At 37.9% G+C, this 21,581-nt stretch overlaps 1 protein-coding gene across 9 annotated transcripts in view; it reads left to right on the forward strand.

Moving 5' to 3' along the window:
* The window catches only part of MAP3K4 (mitogen-activated protein kinase kinase kinase 4), a 134,824-nt gene that overhangs the window by 54,756 nt on the left and 58,487 nt on the right, over positions 1 to 21,581 (forward strand). For all 9 annotated transcript variants that reach the window (XM_009242419.4, XM_054558417.2, XM_024248561.3 and 6 more), the window contains exon 3: positions 11,638 to 12,998. In XM_009242419.4, the coding sequence (XP_009240694.3) occupies positions 11,638 to 12,998 (1,361 nt within the window). The remainder of the gene's footprint in view (positions 1 to 11,637; positions 12,999 to 21,581) is intronic.

The raw sequence follows: 21,581 nt of genomic DNA on the forward strand, positions 1-21,581 counted from the left end.
TACTTTGGGAGGTTAACTCCTACATGCATTCATTGTAAAGCTTTGGGGAGTTAGAATCTGGTCAGTCATACTGTCTTTGCTTCCCCTAGCCCCGAACCTGCAAAAATGCAAAAAAAACATCAAGTGCATCCCTGAAGGAATGTAAGGACTCAGAAAGGTAACTGAGGGGACTATTTAGAGGAAGAGGTATTAACCAGCAATACTGGCTTTTTAGCTTTGGTAGCCATGCTCATGAACTGATTATACAGGTATGATTCTTGAAATGTTATTACCGCTGTAGGCTCAGAGTAGCTACTAATGTCATGTGTTTGTTTTTTATAATTGTAAATTCAGATCTTGAGAAAATTGGTAGCCCTAATTGTGGTGCATATGTGTGATTAGACAGTTGACTCATTGAAATTATTTGATGGAATTATAATAGTGCTAATTTCCTGCAAATCATTATCAGTGACATGTTAGAATGGGAAATTATGGACAGGAGAAATTAGAGATAAAACATTGGTACTAAGAAGAATGCCTATATATTAATAAGCCTTTAGTTTTTTAAAGATAAGAGAGATGCACACCATAATGCAGCATTATGGAATTTTACAAAGTTAGTTGAATTAGAACATCCAATATATAACTGCTCTTTTCTACCTAGTAATAGGTGGAGGTCATTGTTCTGTGTAAGCACATTTAAACTAAGATATTGTTTGGATCATTATAACCATGTTCCCTATAGCGTGTTTCCATATTTTCAAATAAAAAATACTATTGTGGGGAGCATCTCTGTTCATTTATCTTTACTCATATATGGAGTATTTTTGTAGATTAGATACCTAGTGGTGGAATTGCTGTATTGAATGGTATGTGTGTTTTAATTTGGTAGATATTGTGCATGTCATTCTGCAAAAGGACAGTTCATTTTGAAACTCCTACCAACAATGTATGAATACCTTGTTTCTTTGTCTTTTCTATATTATTAATGTTTAAGAATCTGCCAGTTTAGCTGTTTAAATTTGCCTATTTCTCATTTTATATTTATCTTTACTAAGGAGAATATAGATGGGGATTGTGGTTGAATGCATAAGGCCAGTATGAAATTTACTGGAAATATGAGGCTACATACAAGTACTATATATAGACATTTATATGGTGTGTGTGCAACCTACACACACACAGATATATACAGCTTTAGAAATGTCTCACTTGAATCACAGTATTTAATTGAATGCAACTATTTACAAAATGTGAGGAATCAAAGAGAGTTCAAATTATCAAAGCCCTATTACTTTATATTGCAATCATGAGGCTTGTGGGTCCCCGGAAACTGAATGCAGATTTTATTATGTGCATGTGTGCATTTTTGTAAGGAGTCCATAGTTTTCATCAGATTCGCAAATGTAGTCTGTGACCCAAATAAAGTTAAGAAGCATTGACCTAGGTAACATTTACCATGAATTTAACAAAATTGCTCATCCTGACATGAGTTGCACTGAAAGGATAAAGCCGTCAGATGCATAGCAAATTCAAAATGAGTGCAAAGGCTACAAGGTCTCTTCCACACTAGCCAAGAACAGAGATATTCTCCCAACTCCACATTTGCTGGTTTTACAGAAAATGACTTTTTAAAAGGTCACAAATGTCAACAAGTTTGTTCAGTAAGATGATATTATCTTTGTGCAAATAGGGATAGAAGGGAGGCAGTGACTCCTGTGAGGTGCACCCACTTTCTCCCTATTGATCAAACACTGTTCTCCATGCCGCTGGCCAGTGGGTTCTGCAGGTGCAGTTAACCTCCCTAACCTGTTGATGTTGAGTTAATGAAAGGGAGATTGTCTTCCACGGGCTGGCTTAATCAGAAGCCTGGGAGCCACCTGGAGGAGAAGGCGAAGCAGCCATGGCCAGAGCATGAGTAGGAGAAGGCTGTGGGTAGGAGAAGGCCAAGGTGGAGCAGAGCTAGAACTGCTGCCCTGGAAGAAGGGCCTGGTGGCTTCCAGCCCAAGAAACAGCAGGAGGACCAGCCCTACCTCCAGCACCTGCCCGAGGGACATATAGCTCTAGGACTCACTTTCTCAGGACCCAACCTGACTACCTATCGGCAAGTCCATGAATGCTGACCACGCTGATGCCTTCCCAGCACCTGTCTGTGGGTAACTATCTCTAACAGGAGCCCCTGGGGGCTGGAGTGCAGGCTACTGGCCTCTCTAGGCTGTCAGTCATCCCTGGTTCCTCCCCTAACCCTGCTGAGGCCCAGGACCCTCAGCCCACAGGCATCTGTGAGGGAGCAAGGAAGTGAACCCCTGAGATATGGCCATTTGCAGGGCTGTCGCATGGAGGACTTGCCTCTAGGGGCTCAGCTGGTATGGGGGCAAGGGTAGGGCCGGGAGCCTGTTGTGGGCAAAGGCTCCAGAGAGGACCACAGCCATCGCAGCAGCAGCTTTAGATCTGGTGACTTTCAGGAGCACAGGAAATCATCTTCTTGATGCCTCTGGGACATGGCCCCCAGGTGCACTTGGGCCTCAAGTGGGGCTGCCATGTGTAGCTACTCCCACTACAGCTTGTGCAGGGCTCTAAGCTCAGTGCCTTGTCTTGGACCTTTTAGACCAGTGTGGCTGTTACAGAGAGAGTTGATTAGCAGAAACTGGTATCTCCACTTCAGGTGTGTACTACTTGTGATACCAGATGGACAGAAGGTGGACAGACTCCACCCATGGACAGGCAGATGCTCTCAGGGAGGGTAAAGGCCTTCAGTTATTATTTCTTTTTTTTTTTTTAGAGATGGGGTCTTGCTATGTTGCCCAGACTGGCCTGGAACCTCTGGACTCAAGTGATCCTCCTGCCTCAGCTTCCAGAATAGCTGACCCTCCTGGTGCGTGCCACCACCACAAGTTTCAGGCCTTCTTTTAAAGGGCTTTTATGTGATTAAGTCAGGCCCACTCAAGAAAATCTCCCTTTTGATTAAACAAAAATGAGCTGGCTAAGGACTTTAATTATATCTACACAGTCCCTTCTTAGCAGCAGGATGTTAGTGTATGTTTGAACAGTGGAGAGAAGGTGCTGTGTACTACAAAATGGCTGCTGCGTCTCATGGCCCAGCCTTCACCAAAAGCTGAAAATTCCTGTTTTATTGGGTAAACTTTCTTAATTTATATGATAGTCTTAAAAAAGGCATTTTATCTAAATACTGTGTTTGAGTGTTGGGTAAGGATGATTAGCTCTGCATTACCTGGAAGTCTGCTATCTGACGTCCCAGTTGATGTAACCTACGAGGTAAACTCGAATGAACTCAGTGAATAGGCTTGATTTCATACCGTGATGAGTATTAAATTTAACACCACAGGAGCTAGCTGTGGTGTTACTTGAGGTTATACTTTTGGATAATGGTAGTCATTACCAATTTATAGCAATTAAGATTTTGATAAGTTTTGGACAATATTTAGTCAAATATAACTGTTTGTTCTTAAGGTTGGTTTAAGAGAAAGACAGTCAAACCATTTTTTTCCTTAAATGTTTGTTTTCTTTTTAATATAGCAGAAGGAAGTACATTCAGTTTATCTCATAGTTTAAGTAGGTTAAATAGGAATTTAAAAGACACCCAAGCCAAAGCCCTTTTCACGGCATTGCTGGGTGATCATTATCAGCTTCATTTTGCATTTCTATTCTAGTACTGCCATAGCGGGATGGTAATCAGCCATAGCTGGGTTACAGAGGTAGAGCAAATATTTTGCAATTTATATGAGAATTTGCACACACACACACATCCCTGTTAGGAAATATCTCAAGGTGTGTGTGTGTGCATGCATGCATGTGTAAATGTGTGTGTGTAAATGTGTGTATCTGCCAACAGTAAAATTAGAATGTTTGATTTTTAAAGAATATCATACCGATGTAAAATGGAGCTGGTAAAATGGTTACAAGTCAGATTCAATCTATATAGCTAGTGAAATGTTTGTGTCAACCAGAGTGGATTTAAATCCGTATTTCAGCTCTTTAGTCCAAACTTAGCCTGACTTTCAGGGTTCTGGTTTGTGTTTCCAGGCTTCCATATACAGACTCAGTGTTCAGCCACACTGTTTTCTTTGCTGCTCTTGTGTCTCTTTGCTGGCTTCAGATATGCTCTTGCCTTCTTTACTTCCCTTATTTAAGCTTCCATTCTTTGAGGCCCCAAATCAAGTACTTGCTTTTACTTTAAGCCTTTATAGACTAGTTAGACTGTGTAATCTTAGCTGTCTTAGCCTTTCCTTGGTCAATTGGTACTGCCTTGCAAGCACCTTTGACAAGTCCAAGGATGGTGTGGTGGCACCAACTTGGCCTAGGACCCCTGTTCTAACATTAACCATCTGTCTAACCATCTGTGTTCTGTGGTAATCTTCATCATCATGTTGTTATGAAAATTATGGCAATGTCTGTGAAGCCCTTACCTGGAAAATGGAAGCTGGTTAAAGCAATTTCTCAAAATGTGGAGCCATTGTAGCCGTGTCAGATAGTGGAAGCAGGCCCAGGAATGTGCACTTTAGCAGGAACGCAGTGATTTCGAACATACACTGAAATTTGAGAAGCTTGAATTAGATGATCTCTAAGTCCCTTCAGGTTACTGACTTGTCTGGTATTCTAGTTCATCATTACTCTGAAGATCATCTCATACTTAAAGATTATCCATCTGTTTACATCTCATTTGAGAGCTCAAATAAGGCTGGTTTATAAAATTTGGACAATATATGGGAGAACATAAAAATTGCAAGAGTTTGATTAAAAATACGATTAATACATATTCTAAAGAGCCATTTTTAGTTGTAGATGGTGGGAATTCATTTGTTTGTCTTATATCCGTCAGATGAACCATATCGCTTGTCATTGGTTCCTTTCAGTTTCATTATGAAGTTTTCTTTTAAAAAAATTTTTATTTTCTTCTGATTTTACCAGGATTATTGGTGATTGGCCAAAGGAAAAAGTGTTCCAGAGGTTTGCTTTAATTGTGCTACAAAAATCACACCATTTAATTTATAGTCACTTGAGAGATCAGGTGTCCCATTCATCTTAAGTTATTAGGAACTATTTTTGTAGTCCTGTAATTAGAACTTGCCAAATAAAACATTCTATATAGCTAACCCCTGTACTTTTTATTCATTTTCCTTTTCAGAATTCTGCTCTGTTTGCATTTGACTTTTGTTAATTGCAAAGGAATTTAGTATTAATAGGAAACCAAAAAAGCAAGCACACCTGTCCATCAGTAGTAGGCTTTTGGTTGTTATTAAAAAGTTCCTTAGTCATGTCAGAGTGGATAAAGACAAAATGTAAAAATGCTCAGGGAAATGACTGTATCTAAGCCTATAGACTACCCCCCACCCAACACCCTAATGTTGTTCTCAGATCTCCCTTAATTGATAAGTCCCTTATGATTTTATAGAGGCCTAACTGGTCATCAGTTGCCAGAAAGCACTCTCGGGTTTACTCTCTGTGTTAGTCCATTTTGCGTTGGCTATAAAGGAATACTTGAGACTGGGTAATGTGTAAAGAAAGAGGTATATTTGGCTCATGGTTCTGTATGCTATACAGGCATGGCACCAATATCAACTCAGCTTCTGGTGAAGCCTCAAGAAGCTTTTACTCACGGCAGAAGGTGAGGAGGAAGCAGGCATGTCACATGGAGAGAGAGGGAACAAGAGAGAGCTCTCACATGAACTAATAGAGCGAGGACTCCCTGGTTACCATGGAGAGGGCACTAAGCCATCCATGAGGAATCCACCCCCATGACTCAGACATCTCTCATCAGGCCCCACTTCCAACATTGGGGGTCACATTTCAGCATGAGATTTGGAGGGGGCAAATATCCAAACCAAATCACCCTCTCCTTCTGTCACAAGTATATTATTTTAAAAATGTAGCTACTGCTGTGATAGAGTAATTGGTATATCCTTTTTGCACAGTAGCTAGACAGGAGTTTGTCTGTTTTAAGTTTGAATTGCATCATTATTTAAACTAAGATGTGTGAATTTATGTTTTGTATATATTTTTCCAAAACCAACTTGGGTTTTGTTTTGGGGGGTGGGGGGAACAAAAAGCTTCTCTGTCCCATCTTGCTCCTTTCCTAATTTGCTTTTCCTTAAACCTACTATGTAGGTCCAAATATTAAACCATTGCTTTATGTGAACACAAAATTTCAAAAAATTGTGTAATAGACTGTTTTGTATGCTGTGAGATAAACTTAACAAGATTTGTATTTAACCTGTAAAAGTTAGTTTTTCAGGCTTGCTAAAATGAGATTACGTTTATGTGGAAAAAATGGGATTGTGGCATTTTTTCTTAGATTGCTTTCATTGTTGGAATAAAGGTCTAGGGTGAGAAGCTTCATCTGTTATTATTTTCATGTTTTGCCCCTGGTACATGTAGCATAGATTTGGAATAATGCTTGTAGCCAGTCTTCTGGGACTATTAAAGTCATTTAATCCTTAGTTTTCCCTTAGGACCTTTCAATCATAGATTAGAAGAACTTGAATAAATTATATAAGAAAAGTAATACTTTTTCACTGTCAACTATTACTTTCCAATTATAAATTGTATGCAGATAGTCTGTGGTCATTATCAATAATGCACCACATTAGTTTTATAAAGTATTTTAAAAATCCCAAAACCTAAGCCAACAAGATTGTTTTTTATTTCACAATTTTTTGTTTTCTTTGACTCAGAATCATTTATTTGGGTGTACATAATAGTTGATACACATTCTATTCTAGGTCTTCATTGCCTTTCTTCTGCACACTTTTCTTGGATGTTCTTATCTACTATCACGATATTAAATAATATCTGTACATACTAATAATTTCCAAATCCATTTCTCTGGATTTCTCTCCTAAGCCCAACATCTATGTTTTTTTAGTACCTATAGATATTTCCACATGTATGTCCCATAGGCACGTCAAATTCAGTGTATTAGAAACTAAACTCATTTTCTTTACCTCCAGTCCTACACAGTGATACAATGTATATGTCATTTTGTGTTTCCCAGTAATAAAGTATAATATAAATTATCTTGAAAAATATAGTGGAGTTAAATGTGGAAGCACTGGTCATTTTTGCTTTCAAAATACCATTGGTTAACCAAATAGTATGTATGCGCTCTGTTAATAAAGGTATAAAAAACACAGAGTTAAACGCATCAGAGCAAGAGAATTAAAGTTGGTCTAAGCAATTTTTTTATATAAATGAGAGTTGATAAGCATTTATAGCTAGAAACAAACTATGAAGAAATTTTCTTAAATGGACTATATAAAAAGTTTAAAGACATTTAGAAGTAGATTAGTACTAAAGATAAAAATTCTATCTTAAAAATTTTAAATTTAAAAAATAATAGTAATATTTGTATACTAAAATAAACAGCAAAAAATCTCTATGGACAGATTGGTTTAAAACCTTTTTTGATGGATCATAAAGTAAATTATTATTTTTTTTATTTATTTTTTTTATTTTTATTTATTATTATTATTATTATTATTATTATTATTATTATTATACTTTAGGCTCTATGGTACATGTGCGCAACGTGCAGGTAAGTTACATATGTATACATGTGCCATGCTGGTGCGCTGCACCCACCAACTCGTCATCTAGCATTAGGTATATCTCCCAATGCTATCCCTCCCCCCTCCCCCCACCCCACAACAGTCCCCGAAGTGTGATGTTCCCCTTCCTGTGTCCATGTGTTCTCATTGTTCAATTCCCACCTATGAGTGAGAATATGCGGTGTTTGGTTTTTTGTTCTTGCGATAGTTTACTGAGAATGATGATTTCCAATTTCATCCATGTCCCTACAAAGGACGTGAACTCATCATTTTTTATGGCTGCATAGTATTCCATGGTGTATATGTGCCACATTTTCTTAATCCAGTCTATCATTGTTGGACATTTGGGTTGGTTCCAAGTCTTTGCTATTGTGAATAATGCCGCAATAAACATACGTGTGCATGTGTCTTTATAGCAGCATGATTTATAGTCCTTTGGGTATATACCCAGTAATGGGATGGCTGGGTCAAATGGAATTTCTAGTTCTAGGTCCCTGAGGAATCGCCACACTGACTTCCACAAGGGTTGAACTAGTTTACAGTCCCACCAACAGTGTAAAAGTGTTCCTATTTCTCCACATCCTCTCCAGCACCTGTTGTTTCCTGACTTTTTAATGATCGCCATTCTAACTGGTGTGAGATGGTATCTCATTGTGGTTTTGATTTGCATTTCTCTGATGGCCAGTGATGGTGAGCATTTTTTCATGTGTTTTTTGGCTGCATAAATGTCTTCTTTTGAGAAGTGTCTGTTCATGTCCTTCGCCCACTTTTTGATGGGGTTGTTTGTTTTTTTCTTGTAAATTTGTTGGAGTTCATTGTAGATTCTGGATATTAGCCCTTTGTCAGATGAGTAGGTTGCGAAAATTTTCTCCCATTTTGTAGGTTGCCTGTTCACTCTGATGGTAGTTTCCTTTGCTGTGCAGAAGCTCTTTAGTTTAATTAGATCCCATTTGTCAATTTTGGCTTTTGTTGCCATTGCTTTTGGAGTTTTAGACATGAAGTCCTTGCCCATGCCTATGTCCTGAATGGTATTGCCTAGGTTTTCTTCTAGGGTTTTTATGGTTTTAGGTCTAACATTTAAGTCTTTAATCCATCTTGAATTAATTTTTGTATAAGGTGTAAGGAAGTTTCAGCTTTCTACATATGGCTAGCCAGTTTTCCCAGCACCATTTATTAAATAGGGAATCCTTTCCCCATTTCTTGTTTTTGTCAGGTTTGTCAAAGATCAGATAGTTGTAGATATGTGGCATTATTTCTGAGGGCTCTGTTCTGTTCCATTGATCTATATCTCTGTTTTGGTACCAGTACCATGCTGTTTTGGTTACTGTAGCCTTGTAGTATAGTTTGAAGTCAGGTAGCGTGATGCCTCCAGCTTTGTTCTTTTGGCTTAGGATTGACTTGGCGATGCGGGCTCTTTTTTGGTTCCATATGAACTTTAAAGTAGTTTTTTCCAATTCTGTGAAGAAAGTCATTGGTAACTTGATGGGGATGGCATTGAATCTGTAAATTACCTTGGGAAGGATGGCCATTTTCATGATATTGATTCTTCCTACCCATGAGCATGGAATGTTCTTCCATTTGTTTGTATCCTCTTTTATTTCCTTGAGCAGTGGTTTGTAGTTCTCCTTGAAGAGGTCCTTCACATCCCTTGTAAGTTGGATTCCTAGGTATTTTATTCTCTTTGAAGCAATTGTGAATGGGAGTTCACTCATGATTTGGCTCTCTGTTTGTCTGTTATTGATGTATAAGAATGCTTGTGATTTCTGTACATTGATTTTGTATCCTGAGACTTTGCTGAAGTTGCTTATCAGCTTAAGGAGATTTTGGGCTGAGACAATGGGGTTTTCTAGATACACTATCATGTCATCTGCAAACAGGGACAATTTGACTTCCTCTTTTCCTAATTGAATACCCTTGATTTCCTTCTCTTGCCTAATTGCCCTGGCCAGAACTTCCAACACTATGTTGAATAGAAGTGGTGAGAGAGGGCATCCCTGTCTTGTGCCAGTTTTCAAAGGGAATGCTTCCAGTTTTTGCCCATTCAGTATGATATTGGCTGTGGGTTTGTCATAAATAGCTCTTATTATTTTGAGATACGTCCCATGGGCAAGTTTAATACAAGATAAACCAAGCTATAAGTGCTCTTAGGGAAATTTGTTTAAAAATCCTTATTTTAAGACTAATTTGAATCGATTAGGAAGTAAATTGGTTTTAAGCAAATTTTCATTGGTGCATTGGTTTGTGGTATATTGGTTTGTAACCCATGTAAATATACCCTATTCCATCAAATCTGAAGATATACTAATATGTCTTTAGATATTACATTCACAACTAATCTCTTATATATTCACAAGTAATCGCCTAAAACTAGGTGATATTATATACTAAGAAAATTGTATAATAATTTCTTAGTATAATTATTATATTAATAATATATATAATAAAATTCTTAGTATATAAGAAATATATACTAAGAGATTATAATATATTCTAAGGTAAAAACAGCTTATAATTGATGATGTGTTCTTATAATTGGAATTTTTATTTATTTAAAGAGATCTTTTATACTTTCTGATATGTAGATATATATTTCACTTATGCATGTATATATATGTTTAAAAAAAATGGGCCGGGCATAGTGGCTCATGCCTGTAATCTCAGCACTTTGGGAGACAGAGGTGGGAGGATTGCTTGAGCCCAGGAATTTGGGACTAGCTTAGGAAACATAGTGGGATCCTGTCTCTACCAAAAAAAAAAAAAAATTAGCTGGGTGTGGTGATGCGTGCCTGTGGTTCTAGCTACTTGGGAGGCTGAGGCGGGAGGATCACTCAAGCCCAGGAAGTTGAGGCTGCACTCCAGCCTGTCTCAGAAAAAAAGAAAAATGTAAATGAAAAATATTGGCAAATATGTCCCTAAAACTTACTTATATCATCATTGATTATATATAGCATTCTAATTTCAGAGATGTTAACATATGAAAAAATATGTGTCCTAGTTTCAGTGAAATAAACTATGCCTTTCCTTAAGTGTAGAGGGTAGATTGAGATGGCGTTATAGGTTTGGGCATTATCGATATATGATGTGGAAATGAATGAGATCACCCAGGGAGAAGAGATCTAAGATTAGCACTTGGAGAAACATTAACATTTTATGTAGTGAGCAAAGCTCCAAGGAGGTATTTGAAAAGAAGGGACTTAAGGAAGTGTAAGAACCCAGAAGCAACAGAATGAAAGGATTTCAGTAACGTAGAGCAATTAATAGTGTTAAAAGTGCCATACAGGAAGGAGGATGTATGTGTGTTCATTTCAAAGCTTGGAATCGGATTATAGAACCTTTTCTAGTTGTTTGAAAGAAGTGGGTGATTTTTGCTTTTTTCGCATTAATTGTAAATGATTTTACATGCCAGTATAACATACTAAGCAAATTATACCAAATTAGTCTATATGTCTTCAGTCTTGCTAATTTTAAATTTAAAATGTTATTGCCCACTTGTTTGTGGCAAAGGAGAAATAAAGGAATAGAATAAACTAAGGCCAGTGTTTTTGTCTGTCAACTGTCTTTCAGTTTTTTATGAGAATAATCTTAGGGTGCCTTAAGTATTCTTGCATCAATGTGCCTGATTTTATCAATGAGAAAAGTAATCCAGATAATTTATGTGATTTCCTCTTAAGTTTACACATTTAGCTAATGACAAATGCAGGAATTAAATATATTTTCTCATCCAGGTGTCCGTCAGATCTCCCATGCTGTTTCTTCCTTCTTAAATTGAAGGTGATTACTTATGGAAATTTGGTTAAATGATTTGATAACTGTGCTTTGTAGCATAGAGAGAAATAAACAGCTAGTTTAGGTGATTAGTTGTGAATATAAGAGAATACAGCAAATACTGGAAAAATGGATAAATTTTTTTAAAATATAGAAAATGTCATATATTTTTTGATTCCTTTAATTTTTAGGATATGGTATGCTTTTTTTTCTTCTATTAGCAGTCTGAAAATATAAATACGTGTGAATACCAGTTTTATTGAAAATATTGAGAGTAGCTTCATATTTTAGAGTTATATAATGTTCTGTTTATTTTTTTTTTTAATAGAAAAGAATGCACCAAATCAGCCTCCACATAAAGACACTGGAAAAACAGTGGAGAATGTGGAAGAATACAGCTATAAGCAGGAGAAAAAGATCCGAGCAGCTCTTAGAACAACAGAGCGTGATCATAAAAAAAATGTACAGTGCTCATTCATGTTAGACTCAGTGGGTGGATCTTTGCCAAAAAAATCAATTCCAGATGTGGATCTCAATAAGCCTTACCTCAGCCTTGGCTGTAGCAATGCTAAGCTTCCAGTATCTGTGCCCATGCCTATAGCCAGACCTGCACGCCAGACTTCTAGGACTGACTGTCCAGCAGATCGTTTAAAGTTTTTTGAAACATTACGACTTTTGCTAAAGCTTACCTCAGTCTCAAAGAAGAAAGACAGGGAGCAAAGAGGACAAGAAAATACGTCTGGTTTCTGGCTTAACCGATCTAATGAACTGATCTGGTTAGAGCTACAAGCCTGGCATGCAGGACGGACAATTAATGACCAGGACTTCTTTTTATATACAGCCCGTCAAGCCATCCCAGATATTATTAATGAAATCCTTACTTTCAAAGTCGACTATGGGAGCTTCGCCTTTGTTAGAGATGGAGCTGGTTTTAATGGTACTTCAGTAGAAGGGCAGTGCAAAGCCACTCCTGGAACAAAGTTTGTAGGTTACTCAACGCATCACGAGCATCTCCAACGCCAGAGGGTCTCATTTGAGCAGGTAAAACGGATAATGGAGCTGCTAGAGTACATAGAAGCACTTTATCCATCATTGCAGGCTCTTCAGAAGGACTATGAAAAATATGCTGCAAAAGACTTCCAGGACAGGGTGCAGGCACTCTGTTTGTGGTTAAACATCACAAAAGACTTAAATCAGAAATTAAGGATTATGGGCACTGTTTTGGGCATCAAGAATTTATCAGACATTGGCTGGCCAGTGTTTGAAATCCCTTCCCCTCGACCATCCAAAGGTAATGAGCCGGAGTATGAGGGTGACGACACAGAAGGAGAATTAAAGGAGTTGGAAAGTAGTACGGATGAGAGTGAAGAAGAACAAATCTCTGATCCTAGGGTACCGGAAATCAGACAGCCCATAGATAACAGCTTCGACATCCAGTCGCAGGACTGCATATCCAAGAAGCTTGAGAGGCTCGAATCTGAGGATGATTCTATTGGCTGGGGAGCACCAGACTGGAGCACAGAAGCAGGCTTTAGCAGACATTGTCTGACTTCTATTTATAGACCATTTGTAGACAAAGCACTGAAGCAGATGGGGTTAAGAAAGTTAATTTTAAGACTTCACAAGCTAATGGATGGTTCCTTGCAAAGGGCACGTGTAGCATTGGTAAAGAACGATCGTCCAGTGGAGGTAGGTTTCCAGTAGGTATTAATACAATGATGTCCTTAGTTCCATTTATTTATTGCAAATTATAATGTTGGTGTTATGTACTTTCATATTCTAATATTTTTGAACACAAATGGCGGTTATAAATTGCACATTTAAGCATTTCTGTAAAGTACTATGATCAATAAATAGATCTAAGAAAGCTGCATGAAATTTAGTGAATTAAGTGCAGGGTGGTATGTGGAGGGAATAAGTTCAACCATGTAAATACAGGATGGCAAAGGACAGGCTGGGTATAAACAAAGATGGAAGGAAGAAAGCCATAGTCATGGATGTCCACAAGCTGCATGTGAGTCAGGAAAAAAGTCCACGTCACACAGGTGTTTATAAATGAATAGGGCACCCAAGGTCAAGGAGAGAGTTCTTTCTCTATCCTTTGAAGTTGTTTTCTCTGTTTTGATTAGCGTGTCAAGTTTTGGTCACTGTATTTGAAAGAGATGTAAATTATAGAGAAATGTCAGAATGATCAAAGGGAAAAAGCCAACGCTATCTCGCAAGGTTAAAGTGTTCAGTACAGATGATGAAAGTTTAAGGGAAGTCCTGATTTTTGTCAGATATGTGTTTCGATATGTGTAGATTTTTGTGAGAGGAATGTGCCCACTAGAGGAAGTGACTTGAAGACGGTATAGATTTGCTTTTGATAGCTTGATGTGTTATAAATTCCTTATTGTAAAGGATGGTAATACTAGACAAGGGCATTTTGTGGGATATCGTTCTTGAGAGTCCAAAATAGTACTGTACAAGTGATTTTGCTTTTCTGGTGAGTTTGCATGTTCGTCTGGCTAAAAGTGAAACCCAAATCTTTGAAATACCTTATACCCGTCTTAAGTCTGTGATTCTGAATTTTAGTAGCTGTATACATACATATGCACAATCCCCTCGGTATCAGAGGAGGTTTGGTTTTGGGACTTTCCACGGATCCCAAAATCCGAAAATGCTCAAGTCCCTCATACAAAATGATGCAGTATTTGCATATAACCAGTGCACAACCTCGTATGCTTTAAATAATCTCTAGATTATGTGTAATGACTTATGTAATATAAATGCTATGTAAATGGTTGTTAATACTGTACAGTTTAGGGAATAATGGCAATAAAAAAGTTTATGCATGTTTAATACAGATATAGTTTTTCTTCCCAAATACTTTTGTTCTGCAGTTGGTTGAATTCATGGATGTGGAACCCACGGATATGGAGAGCCAACTGTATATACTTGTTATTTTTATTTTTTTAACTTCATTTTTTTTACACAGCCTGGCTTGCTTTAAATTCATTAACGATAAACAACTTGGAAACTATGGAAAACACCTGAAGAGAACTTGAGTTTGCAAGAATTTAATTTTTTATTCTGACAGCCGGATTAAATAAAATCCTTAGGAGGAAGGAGTTAAGCATTTACATAAATTCAGGAAGATGTTTACAACATGAACCAGTGCTTTGTAGCTATATTTTAAGAGGTTTACTTTGAATATTATTTTGATTAGAAATCTTAACCATGAATGGCTGGAGTGTTTTAATTTCATTAAGGACATATGTGGGCAAGACAGGATTGATGTTTAATTTGTATTGTGACCACTGGTTTTGAAGTAACATGAATGAAGAAACAAGTCCTGGCGGTACCGACATCCCTTGGTATCTCATCCCAGGGGGATTTGTTCCAGGACCCCCATGGACACTCAAATCCTTGGATGCTCCAGTCCCTTATATAAAATGGTGTAGTACTTACATACAACCTATGTGTATCCTCCTGTATGCTTTAAATCATCTATAGATTACTTATAATACCTAATACAATGTAAATGCTATGTAAATAGTTGTTATACTGTATCTTTTTTATTTGTATTATTACTATTACTATTTTAGAGACGAGATCTCACTATGTTGCCCAGGCTGGACTCAAACTCGTGGGCTAAAACAGTCCTCCTGCCTTAGCCTCCCGAGTAGCTTGTATTACTTTTTATTGTTGTGTTCTTATTTTTAATGTTTTTTCAAACATTCTTGATCTGCGGATGCGTATCCCAGGGTTTCAGAGGGCTGACTGTATAACCCCACCTCTAATTCAGTGGTTCTCATAGGACAGCAGCACATGAGAAGAGGCCACGGTGGGGCGGGGGTGAGTTGGACATGTCAGGCTTCCGTAAACTGCTTCATCCACCCTCCCTCTCCAAATTGTCTTCCTTCCTCTCCAGGCTCTTCGTGGTGATTAACTATTGCTACTAATGAGGATTGTATCCCTTAGATATGTTATAGCAAGAAAAGATTGAGAACAAGTGCCCTACATCTTATATTAGAACTCATGTTGAAAAAAGACAGTAATAGTCTCCCCAGAGTTCTGAATTATCTCATCTGAGTTGTAGTTCTTTGGTTTGACCAATTGAGATTTCGCTGAAGAGGTCATCTTTGTTATAGAAAAAAAGAAACATGAATTCAAAGTTTATAAGGTATATAAATGAAAGACTTTATTAGAATTTTGTGTAGATTGTTTGCTTTTCAAAAAATGAACTACAGAAGCCCCTGTTGTTTTAAATTTTGGTTCATAAGATGCTAAGTGTTCATCAGATAATGAAAGAGTAACAGAGCGAAAGTGGGACTTCTTCAGTATTGGCGATTAATCCAAATTAACAAAAGATAAGGCTCTGCAATTCTAATTAACTTAGTGGGAAAGTAAGATTTTATTTTTATTCCCACTTTAGGAACATAATTTCTATAAAGGGAGGCGTGTGTGTGCTTGTGTGTGTATGTGTGTGAATATGTGTGCAGTCCCCCACTCCCAGGTTTGTTTTAGTAGTTTTATTTGGTATGTCAGGAAAAGAGTCACAATTTTGAAGTCCATTAACTGGGTTTCATTTCTCACCATGACCCTGTCTTACCATAGAATGTTGTAAATAGGAATCTTTCTGACTCGAAGCTTTTGCATTTTAGAGTGGATATAATACTGCCTTCTTACCTACCTCACAAGGTGGTTGTTGTGAGGCTGAAAAAGATGCGGTAAGTGGTGTTTTCGTTCCCACACTGCTATAAAGAAATGTCTGAGACTGGGTAATTAATAAAGAAAAGAGGTTTAATTGGCTTATGGTCCCATAGATTGTATAGGAAGCATGGCAGGCAACATCAGCTTCTGAGGAGGCCTCAGGGAACTATAGTCACGATGGAAGGCAAAGCCAGAGCAGGCACTTCTCATGGCTGGAGCACGGGCGGGGTGAAGGTGCTCCATTCTTTTAAACAAGCAGATCTCTTGACAGCTCACTCACCATCATGAGAACAGCACCAGTGGTATGGTACTAAACAGTCACCTCCCACCAGGCCCCACCTCCAACATTGGGGATTACTGTTCAACATAGGGTGGGGACACAGATCCACATCTTATCAAATGATAAAATGCTCTACAAATCAACCATAAACTTTTACTTTTAGAAGTTTTATTACTTTTTCTTCCTTGAAGCTAACTGTAAATCCATATGGGTGCAACTATACTTTTATTTTTAAGATATATTCTGCCTTTTAACCTCTGCCAAATAATTGTACATTTTAAGGGCATACATTTTAGGCAGTAAAACCTTTTAGGTTTGAGGACTTTTTTTTTGTTTGTTTGTTTTTGAGACAAAGTCTCATTCTGTTGCCTAGGCTGGAGTGTAATGGGAAGATCTCGGCTCACTGCAACCTCTGCCTCCTGGGTTCAGGCAATTCTCCTGTCTCAGGCTCCTGAGTAGCTGGGATTACAAGCGTGCACCACCATGCCTGGCTAATTTTTTGTATTTTTAATAGAGACGGGGGTTTCACCATGTTGGCCAGGCTGGTCTTGAACTCCTGACCCCAAATGATCCACCTGCCTCAGCCTCCCAAAGTGCTGGGATTACAGGCGTGAGCCACCGCGCCTGGCTGGTGTTTTTGTTCTTAATTGTTAAAGTATCTGAACTGACAAGGTACCACAGATTGTACATAATGCATATTTTGCAGTTTTTGTGGTTTCGTGATAATAGGAATGACTATAGGTGAAGGATTTTGTAGAAAAGAAGAAATACACGTGTGATGTTTGATTTTTCTTATCTATGTCTTTATATATTTTTTGATTACGTTACTTATAACCAGTGTTTGCAAAGCACATGTGATCTTACATTTAATTTCCCTTTGTAAGCATGCTTTACAAAATTATTTTTTTTTGAGACAGAGTTTCCCTCTTGTTGCCCAGGCTGGAGTGCAATGGCGCTATCTCAGCTCCCTGAGACCTTTGCCTTGGGGGTTCAGGCTATTCTCCTGCCTCAGCCTCCGGAGTAGCTGGGATTACAGGCATGTGCCACTATGCCTGGCTAATTTTTGTATTTTTGGTAGAAATGGTTTTTCACCGTGTTGGTCAGGCTGGTCTCAAACTCCTGACCTCAGATGATCCACCCGCCTTGGCCTCCCAAAGTGCTGGGATGATAGGTGTGAGCCACCGTGCCTGGCCCAAACTAATTTTTCTCTAAAACTTTATTATATTTCAAAATCTTTTAAAAGAACTGCAACTAGCGATACTAAAAAAAAATCTCTTTGCAGTTTGTTTTCATAATATGAATGCCATAAATACTTTTAATGATTTGTTCAAAATTATATGAAGTTGTAGCTCCGTACCTTCTGTGAACTGATTTCCTCAGGACACATTTCTAGTTACATAGGCAGTCTCTAATTGAAACAAATGGATTAGTTTCCAAAGTCCACTTGAATAGGCAGTTGTTTGAGATCTTGAAAATACTTATCTATAGAAACAGTGTTGTAAATAAGAGAGTCTCAGATTATCAAATGAAACTTATTTAAATCCATGTAACTGAACTAATAATACCAGCTGCAGTTTTATCTTGGCTGTAAGGACTACCATGATGGGGAAAAATAAGAGGAAACCTTACCCTCCCCCATATCCATTTGCGGACCCAGATACAATCCAAGATCTTTTTTATATTTTTTCATTTATCTTCTACTTCTCTTATTCCATTGCTGTTTAAAACATCCCAGGATCTTATTGTTTGTACTTCTTTTTCCCACTTTGCTGTAATACCAGTTCTTCTAGTCTGAGTATTGTTGATCTTGGGTCTTAGGGATGAATGTATCAGCCATTTCAGAATGTATCATGGTCTCCCTATGATAGGGATTGTCTTGCCTCCAACTCTTGCTCCTCCTTCATTAGATGTGCTTGTATGGTGACCCTTCCCCACCCTGCTTAAAAGTTAACAAGAGTCATCTCAGCAGTCCAGTAGTTTCCAGGTGTCCTTCCCAACAGTTACTGTAGCTAAGGATGAGTTTTGTAATACTATTTACAGTTCAATTTAGCTTAGAAATTAAGACCAAGTAAACATATATAAAAGATTTATCCTTAATATCAAAACTACTCCATACAATTGTATTTTTTAGAACAAACTTTTCGTCTTGGAATAATATCAGATTGATAGAAAGTTTGCAAAGATAGTACAGAATTCTTATATGCTCTTCATCCAGCACTCCTTAATATTGACTTCTCACTTACCCTATGCATTTGTTAAAACTAATAACATTGATACAGAGTGCTGTTAACTAAACTACAGACTTTTATTTGGATTTCCCACTTTTTCTACTAATTCCACTAATTCCCTTTTCTGTTCTAGGAACCAGTCGAGGACACCACATTGCATTTAGTTGTCATGTCCACGAATCTGGATTTGTCTGATGTGTTCCCATGATTAGACTGGGGTGATGGGCTTGGGGATGGATGCCACAGAGTTGAAATGCCCTAGTCGCATTACATTGTCACTGGTGTTGTTAACCTTGATCACTTGGTTAAGGTGGTGTCTGCCAGGTTTCTCCAGGAGTTACCATTTTTTCCTTTCCATACTCCAATTCTTTGGAAGTAAGTCACCACACACAACCCACTCTCAAGGGGAGGGAAATTAATCTCTACCTCCTGGAGGGGGGAGTATCTAATGTATTATTTGGAATTTCTCCAGATAGAAGTTTTGCTTCTTCTCATTTATTTGGTCATTTATATCAGTATGGACTTATAAATGTTTGCTGTTGTTTTTACTTTGAGTTATAATCCAGTACCATTGTTACTGGTTTTGTTGCTCAAGCTGTTCTTGTTTTAGCCCATTGGAGCTCTTTCAGTTGCCTTCTGTGTCGTTTGATATGCTCCCCTCCTTTCTTGTATTATTTTCCTTTTGATTTGCTTTTTGAATCATTTCTTACTTTCTGGCACCACAAGATGCTCTGGGCTTGTCTTGTATTTTCCCTCTTTCTGTCCTAGGATCAGCCATTTCTCCAAGGAGCTCTGGTTCCTTTTACTGGATAATGCTATTTAGAAATGAAGATGTGGGCACTGGGTGTGTTCGGTGCTGTTGGGGTGTCATTGCTTTTAGGCCTTCTCAGTGGTAGAATTAGAAAGTACAGGTATGTCTTCTAACCTGTGTATACACACAGATCTATAATTCCCTATCTATCAATCTAAAATTATCATGAGTTCATACTGATGTCTCTGGCTCTGATTCAGCACAAGGTTCATTCTGACTTTCCTCCTTTGCTTATCTGTAACTTACTTCTCTTATAATGAGAAACCTGGCACCCATTACTACAATTAATTACATGTTTGTTCAACGCTACCATACGTGTAAAGTAGTTTCAGAATTACAAACCAGTACCCCTGTGAAGAATAAATTTATCAACTAGGGTGTAGTGTTTCAGTCAAGTTCCTTTTGTCTTTAGCCTTTTATAGTCAAAACACTATTCTCCAAAGTAACTTAGGTCAGCACCTTTTTCCTTCACTTTCCTCAGTGAGGTGGTATCATACTTTTGTAATTTAATTAGATTCATTTATTTCATCTGCGTTGCATCCCGGGATCCTCCAGAATCCTGACTGACTTTTTAAAATGTGCATACTCTAAAGCTCACTCTGTAATGTATAGTTCTGTGGGTTTTGTGCAATTTAAAATGTTAAATACAAAATACTGTAATATGGTTATTTTGTGCTCCTCCTTTTTTGATTTCCTTATGAACTTTATTTTCAGAAGAAAAAGATGAATATATTGTAATGTAGTGTACAAAATGTATAATTGTCTGACTTTGTTGCCTCAAATACTAGGAATATTTTTGTTTTGGTTACTGTCTTAATTGCTTTCTTTGGAATTAGAAACTATCATGTAGTTATTATAAAATTAATGGCCAACGAAATACTCTTTGTCTTTGGATTCTCACAATAGTTGTGCTAATTTTTTCCTGTACACACAGGAAACACTGAAGAGGTTGCCGTTTATATTCAAAGCAGACAAAGCATGTAGAAACTAGGAAATCAATAACAGCAGCTACCATTTATTGACTCTTACAGTGTTCCAGACTCAACAACCCTGTGAGGTGGTGCATTTTCCAAATGCAGAAACCAGTTTAGGTACAGTAGATAACTTTCACAAAAATCACAGAGCTATAGATTGTCAGAGGGATTCAAATTCAGGATTCTGGGGTACCAGACTTTATCCTAAATGGTTTCCAAACCTGGCTGCACATCAGCATTACCTAGAGGGCTTTTAAAAATACGTGTGCCTAGCCATTCTGAGAGTAGGACAAGTCAGAATCTCCCAGTGGGGGACATGAGCACTGACATTGTTAACAAACCTACGTGCCTCATGTGAAGCCAGACCAGCAACAGTGTAGTTCTGGTACTCACTGGAAACACTGTTGAGGCTCCAGTGCTCTTCCGCCCCATGCCTTTAAGATCATGCTGCTTAATACAGTTGTTAGAGTTAACTTTTTACTTGTTTCAATCATTCCCTGTCTGATTTCATAAGATTACAAGAACTTTGTAATTGAATGACACACTAACAAGCACATACTTGCTCATTTGCCTTTAGGTTTTCTGTTTTCTTAAACATGCAGACATACAAAGGAAAGCAGGAAGTTGTGTACGTTATTTTGGACTATAGTGAGCAAACCGACTCAAACTGATGTAATATCACAGGTAGGATAGAAGTTATCAACTTTGAGCTGAGAACTGGATCCCGTGATAACAACAGCACAATAGTAATATTAAGAAGACTAGTAGCTAGCATTAACTGAACACTCGCTATATGCCAGGGCAAGGAAGAGGGCTAAGTAACTTGATCAGGTCACAAATCTAGAAAGTGGCAGAGCCAGGATATGAACCCAGAGCTCTGGCTATAAAGCCATGTATGCTCTTGACATATAAAGCCATGTATGCTCTTGTGGGACAAAGTTCCATTTTGTCCCACACAGTGTTTGAAATATTTTTTTTGACTTAGTGTCTAACATTTTTAAATGGGAAAATCCAGATTTTGGGTTTTTTTTTTCCTAGAAATACTGGGAAGTCTGTCAACACTGGCTCCACATTCCCACATGACTAGCAGCATAAGGGCTCCAGTTTACCACGGTATCCATCATTTGTCTTACGGCCAGCCAAGTACACCTGTTTACATGACTTACTGGGCCTGTGTAGGAATTTCAGTTCGTGATAGGATCCCAGTATAGAATCACACAAACTGACTTTTGAAGGATAATGTAAAGGCTGTTTGTATCTAACACTTTTTTAAAAAACAGTATG

This window comes from Pongo abelii, chromosome 5 (assembly GCF_028885655.2).
Source record: "Pongo abelii isolate AG06213 chromosome 5, NHGRI_mPonAbe1-v2.0_pri, whole genome shotgun sequence".
In the NCBI taxonomy this organism is placed as follows: Eukaryota; Metazoa; Chordata; class Mammalia; order Primates; family Hominidae; genus Pongo; species Pongo abelii.